At 37.4% G+C, this 7,159-nt stretch overlaps 1 protein-coding gene across 1 annotated transcript; it reads left to right on the top strand.

Moving 5' to 3' along the window:
• Positions 1–1,237: 1,237 nt before the first annotated feature.
• LOC116101055 (olfactory receptor 5AN1-like) lies at positions 1,238–5,260 on the top strand. The gene is made up of 2 exons (XM_031384750.1): positions 1,238–1,356; positions 4,303–5,260. Exon 2 carries the CDS (start codon positions 4,322–4,324, stop codon positions 5,258–5,260), a length of 939 nt encoding a protein of 312 aa, XP_031240610.1. The 5' UTR covers positions 1,238–1,356; positions 4,303–4,321.
• The last annotated feature ends 1,899 nt before the right edge of the window (positions 5,261–7,159 follow it).

Below are 7,159 nucleotides of genomic sequence, written 5' to 3' on the forward strand. Positions count from 1 at the left end.
CTCGTTACTGCCTTCTAGTATATGATAGGGGTTGTCTGGCATAATCTGGTGGAGGCATTGGGCCTGAACTGATAGCTTCCTGTGAGTTACTGTATGCAATTGCTGTGCTGTGTTTAGAAGACACTGTTTTGCTGTAATCATTCATTGCCTCTGGCCTGTAAAATCTACTTAATGAAAGAATTTTTTCTGATGGATTTGACTTATAGGAACTGTTAGATTTCTAAATCATATGTGTAAATTCCATTAATAAAGAGAAGGTTTAATAATACTATGAAATTTAAAGTTTTTATAATCTTTGTCTAACCTAATTATCCTCAGAGTACTGAAATGTCTTAGGTATTACCGTTATTGTCATTTAATAGACGGAAATACCGTGGTTTGGAGTAACATATACAAAGACACAAACCAGTAAGTGACAAAGCCAGAATTCCACCACCCAACTTTTAAAAAAAATTGTATTTATTTGTGTGTGTGTGTGTGTGTGTGTGTGTGTATGTGTGTGTGTGTGTAGGACTGAGGGCTACCTTTGGGAGTCAACTCTCTCTTCCCATCATATGGGCCCAGAAGATAAGGCCATAAACTTGATAAAAGTGCTCTAACAGAATGAAGAATCTTGGCAGTCTCAACCCAAATTTTATTTTATGATAGCAACACCCAAGGTTATGATCAGGATAAGAAATTCTTTTCCTGAATTTCAGTTTTTTATCAAAAACTGGTGGATAACTTGGTGCCCTGACTTACTCATTTATGGATACTATACACTGCCGGTCTGATAGAGCTGCTAAATTACTTATTCACAATAGATATTTGAGAAACTGTGTAGTCACACTTATATAAAATAAAGTGATTCCTATATTGTATGCATATACATTTATTGATGTCAAGCGATATTACCAGCTGGTCATTCTATCTTGCAAAAATACTTTAACATCTCTAATTTCAAATTTATCACCTAGAAATTGAGTTTGGGGGACTAGCAGACACATATGTCTTTTCCAAGGTCAGGCATGTTATGATCTGGTGTCATAATAGGATCACAGGGGAAGTTAGGAATTGATGCCCATGGCAAACTGGGCCTTTAATTATTAGAAAAATCTCCATGACAACCATGATGTCAGAGAACAAGTGTCTGTCGTATACTTTCTCTAATTGGCTTCCCTTTCCATTTTGGCTCTCAACAGCATATTTAGAGGATTCCCCAGTGTTGCTGTCTCACTTGGTGTGAGCAGACAGCCAGGTTAATGGCCAAAAGCCTCCGTTAGGAATATACTAGTGTCCCTCCTGGAAAGTTACTTGAAATATTGGCAGTTTCAATATTTAGCAAGAACTCTGTCGCCCTGCAGTGTCTGGATGAAGGTCAGAGGGTAAGACTTGCAGTTAGAATCAGCTATCTTACAGGAGGACTCATAGTTTTTAGTAAGATTTATGGGGAGTAGCCTCCCTCATTTTTCTCCTAGCCCCTCTCCTAACTTCCATATCCTGCATATTTACCTCAGTTTTTCTTTGTACTTACCCAAATGATTTGCTGTCCAGAGAAAGTATATATCCTATGTTTAAAATTTCAGAGGGGTTCTTGTTGAATTCTTAACTATGTACCATGGACTCTGTTACTTTCCATCTTCTATGTATTAAAATGGGGAGACTCAAATCAGCTGGGGCCAAATGAGATTATCTGTAAAGCCTAGGTGATGTTAAAAGCCAGAAGTTGAGATCTGGATCAATATTAAGAACTAGCTGAGTTTCAGATTTCCTAAGATCAAAGCCTGCTTGTCCACGTATCTCAACTATTCCCTTCCCTGGAATTCTTTATTGTATCTTTGCTCACCAGGGTAAAATCTGTGAAATAACAGGAATTATATTCTATTCAGATGCACAGCTTTGGTTTATGACTCTCAGTTGTAAAGAGACAAACTAAGTCTTATGACAGAGCACTCAGAGCACTCAGTTCCACTAGACTGCTCACCATCTTCAAATAGCTCTCCATTGTCACCTTTGGTGGCCCCAGAGACACAAGCTTTAACAGTACAGATATGAAATAGGCCCACTCTAGTCACAGGGAGTGCTGGTCTAAGTGTCCACTCCAGATACAGTTAGTGCTGGTCTGAGTGCGCATTCTAGACATAGGTAGTGCTGGTCTAATGTCCACACCAGGTATGGGTAATGCTGGTCTAAGTGTCCTTTAAATTTCTCTTAGTCACATTTTCCTTACTCAATCTGCATTTAACTTATTATTCCCATCACATTTCACTGAACTGGACATGTTCTTATTAGATCAGCATTGGTAAGCTATACCTATGCAATCAAATCTTTAACAGCTTTTCTACTTTAAATGCTTTTGGGAGATGCTGAACACTGAGAACACGAATAAAAAGAGTAACTAAGTTCTCCTCTCCCCTTTCCAACATTTCAATAAATTACCCTGGAAAAGTACTAAGAGTAAGAACAGTATTTTATAACTTTTCAGGCTTTCTTGGGAATAGTGGGAGACATAGACTATACATACATGTGCTTGCCCATCTCACCAGAATTCTGTGAGATAGTGACATAAATTTTAACCATCTTGGGTGTTTCACTATTTTTTTAAATTAAACTGATCAAGTAAATTGATGTTTAAAATGTTACCCAGGAGAATTTATAATTTCAGAATGTTTACATTAAAGTTAACTAATCTTGGATGACATGAAGAACAACATTGTTCGGTGTACAATATACTGAAAGATGTCCAAGTTCATAAAATCATGGTGAAAATTCAGCAAAACTACGATTTTCAGTAGCAAGTGCAAAGTTGAACAGAACCAGCTGATAGGACATGCAGCATATCCTTGTGGATGGATGAACATGTGAGTGAACACAGCACTTAACACTAAGGGGACAGCCTCCCTCAGTCTCTCATCCTCAGCACTGTTTTCTAGATCCCACTTGGTGGAGGAAGACAAATGCAGCAACACTGTCTGGGTGTCAGTTTGAAAAATGAGGAGACAGAAATCGATATTCTAATAACCATTTCTTAGTACTGTTATTGAAACCCACACACAATGTTTGTAGATCCTAGTTTGTCAAAGGGTCGTTGTTATCTCATCTTTGTTATACTCTTAACTGCATTTTACAGAAGGAGGGGATGACAGCAAGAATAATTGCTAACATTAATGGAGCTTTGTCATGTTATGCCTTTTATGTCATTCAGTCTCTTGAGCAGTTCAAGAGGAACTTTGGAAATGCTTCACCCAACGTGCATGATTGTATGTTTATATGCATATGTTTGTGTGTGTGCACATGTATGGATATTTGTTAATCTCTGAATATGTGTGTGAAATAGAAAAAATAGAGAAAGAGACAAACATAGAGAGACGTTGACCACATGTGTGAGAGTAATTATACTTGCCAACTTATACAGGATTGGGAGAGTGTTTCCTGCAGTCATCCGTACTGTGGTGCTTGCCCCTTACTGGTTTAGAATATATAGTTCACACAGAAAGTATTGTTGTACTGTCTTCATATGTTTTGTGACTATTAACATACATTTTAATTGCATTCTTATTATTTTTATCTTAACCAGGTTTCCCACTTATTTTAATGTTTTACTTTATAATTTCTGTTTGGAAGTTACACTTTATCTCAAGAGTGTATCAATATAATAATTTACCTACAGTGAGTTAGATCTCAGATTCTATTGGCAGAAGTATACTCATTCCACAGTAATTTAAATTACTAATCTTGTCATTTGAAGATTATTATCAACACATTTGCTTTTGAAATATCTATTTATTCTTTTGATGCATGTCTGTCATTGTGAGAATAATGAGCTATCAATGCTAACAGTACACTTGCTTTCCTGCCAAGTGTCAATGTATTCTGAGACTCATCATTGGCACCCTCAAAATATGTCAGAATTACAAATCATGACACTTTCATCCAGGCCAGTTTGAGGATGTTGTATGTTAAAACAATATCAGGCGAAGAAATTGTAAAATTTATTTTGGTGCTCTGTATATGATATTTTCTTAGAAAGAATGATTGCCTTTACTAAGAATGCACACTTCTGTTAAAAAACAGTGTGTCAGAATTACAAATCCCAATAGTATAATCCAGGTCAGTGTATGCATGTGTGTATGTGGACTTGTGTGTGTGTGTGTTTGTGTGTGTGTGTGTGTCTGTGTGCTTATTTGTTTTTGTACATGTTCTTGTGTGTGATCACATTATTTCTTAGGCATTGTATTAAAGAAATAGTCATTAAAGTTTAAATGTCTTTCTTTAATGTCACTTGAGTCAGCAATGCATTGTTTTATTTCCTTTTGATTTTAGACGCACAAGCACAGAGGTAATGATTGGGGGAAGAAATATTACCAAGATCACCCAATTTATCCTCCTGGGATTCTCTGATTTCCCCCAAATCACAGCACTGCTCTTTGTTACATTCCTTATACTGTATACTACAGCACTGACCTGGAACCTGTCCCTTGTTGTTTTAATAAGGATGGACTCCTATCTCCATACACCTATGTATTTCTTCCTCAGTAATCTATCCTTTATAGACTTCTGCTATATCACTTCTACAGTCCCAAAGATGCTTTCCAACCTCTTCCAGAAAAAGCAAACTATCAGCTTTGTGGGCTGCATAGTTCAATACTTTACCTTTTCCACTATGGGGCTGACTGAATCTTGCCTAATGACAGCCATGGCCTATGACAGGTATGCTGCCATTTGTAACCCTCTTCTCTACTCATCAATCATGTCACCCAGCCTCTGTGCTCGGATGGTGATGGGAAGCTATACGGCAGGACTTGTAAGTTCTTTATCTCAGATATGTGTCATGCTGCAGCTCCACTTCTGTGGACCTAATGTCATCAGACATTTCTTCTGTGACATGCCCCAGCTGTTAAATCTATCCTGCAATGACACTTTCTTTGCACATGTTCTACTTGTCATATTAACAATGTTTTTTGGGCTTATAAATGCCTTCGCCATCTTGATATCCTATGGCTATATTGTCTCATCCATCCTGAAGATCACTTCAGCGAAGGGCAGGTCCAAGGCCTTCAACACCTGTGCTTCTCACCTGACAGCTGTTTCTCTCTTCTATAGTTCTGGTATCTTTGTGTATTTGAGTTCCAGCTCTGGTGGCTCCTCCAGCTTTGACAGATTTGCATCTGTCTTCTATACTGTGGTGATTCCCATGTTGAACCCTTTGATATATAGTCTGAGAAACAAGGAAATCAAAGATGCCATGAATAGATTGCAGAAAAAGTTTATCTGCAGTTAAGGTTAGAGATGAGATGATTTCACCACAAAGCCATGTCAGAATTACTGTCACCTGCAATCATGTGCACATGTCTGGAATACTACAAAGTCCATGGTGCTTCAGATGAAAATGATTTTGAAACAGACAACATGCCAATATAAACCAAAAAGTCCTTTGGTGCATTTGAAATGATTCATCTTTAGAACCAGATGTATTATAATTTCCATGTTATAAATGGGCTATTTCTTCATTAATTATTCTATCTATAGGTATTTTAGAAATATCAAGTTGAGAAACTTGTGGAAGCCTGAAAATTGTTAAGTTACAAGGATTGCCTTTAGAGAAGATTCCTGATCGAATTCCTGACCTCAGAGTCTACTAATTCTGTGTCATCAGTATCGAGATGTAGTGTACTAAAGCCTGAGCCATCACCATTGATTATTCTGTGATCCTGAGCAGGTGAGAATGATCATATGGAAAGTTCCTATTGGAAAGAAACAAAGCCAGATTGGCTTTCTTTTGCCCTCTAGGAAGACTAATCAGAACAGCTTGATTGTGTAGGAAAATCACCACCTAGTCATTTAATAGCATTTAGGTCAAACACAAAAGTAGAAGCTTGAATTATGAAGAAAAAATCATAAGGAATGTGTGCTTTCTTCAGCATCATTTCCTTGGTGTTCTGATAGTTTGATTTTTCCAGTTATGACCTTTAGCATTACCTTATGGTCCAATAGCAATATATGAGATGGTGGGACCTGATCTCTCTTCCTCTTCTACATTACAACCAGATAGTTTAATATTGTCTGTAGAGCCCAGAGTAGTGATTTATACCTATAATTCTATATTTAATAAGGCAGGGGATTTCCATGGGCTTTAGGGCAACCTAGGCTACAAAGTATCATTCTAGCCTGGATTATAGAGTGAGACTGTGTCACAAACAAACAAACAAATGCAAGCAAACTCTCTTCTTGAAAGAGGGCATAACAATACCCTTGCCTGAGATTATACTCATCAATCCTTCCTGCCCACCCCCAGTTTCATATAAGACCATATGCTGTTGGTTTGTATTTCCCCTGAGTACATAGGCTGTGCATGACTGTCTAGGGGCTGGGACTCTTCAGGAGGGCAGTTTCTTGTTGGTCAAATATGCTGGAGAGAGGGAATCATTGTTGATGCTGCTGCTCAAGTCATTCTTGGTTTGGCGAGTAACTCTAATAAAGTCATTGGTTCACAAAGCTGGACTTGGATGGAATAATTTTTTTAATCTGTTCATTCTGTCTGTATTTGTGCCATTGTGTGTTTATTTACATATTCCCAAGAAAATTCCTGCAACTTTCAGGGAGTTCAAAGGACCAGGAGAGACTATAGATAATTATGCAAACCAAGTTGTCATTTCTGGCCAGTAGTCTCAATTTAGATATAAGTTTGTGGTTCCATGTCTCTGGTTTAAAGCAGTACTGTGTGAAGTATAAACAGTGGAGACTGGTTTACTATGCTGCTTAGATTTGACAAAATTGTTAATAACTCTGTCATTATACTTTCATGTTATCTTCAGAAACTCACTAGATATTTTTATTGTGAGATTATAAGATACATAATTTCTCCCTCTGTTTCTTCCCTCCAAGAATTCCCATATGTCCTTCCTTATCATTATTGGAGAGTTTCACACATATGAACCAAAAAATTTTAACATTACTTGAGAGTTTCATTCATATACATAATAAATTTTGACTGTAACAACCACTGGTTCTCTCTCGAATTCCTCCCAGAGCTTACCCTACGGAATGTGTCTCTCTTCATTCTCCTTTTGTATTGCCAATTTAATCTATTTAGTACTAGTTATATGTGTATTGATGTAGTTTGGCACCAAAATGGTCCAGGACTACAGAGGAAGGGTTAAGGAGAGCTTCAGTACCATAT

The sequence above is a fragment of the Mastomys coucha genome, unplaced genomic scaffold (genome assembly GCF_008632895.1).
Source record: "Mastomys coucha isolate ucsf_1 unplaced genomic scaffold, UCSF_Mcou_1 pScaffold21, whole genome shotgun sequence".
Taxonomy (NCBI): domain Eukaryota; kingdom Metazoa; phylum Chordata; class Mammalia; order Rodentia; family Muridae; genus Mastomys; species Mastomys coucha.

What these genes read in the sequence shown, in the direction of transcription:
- LOC116101055 (XM_031384750.1), top strand. Translation starts at nt 4,322, where the DNA reads ATGATTGGGGGAAGAAATATTACCAAGATCACCCAATTTATCCTCCTG.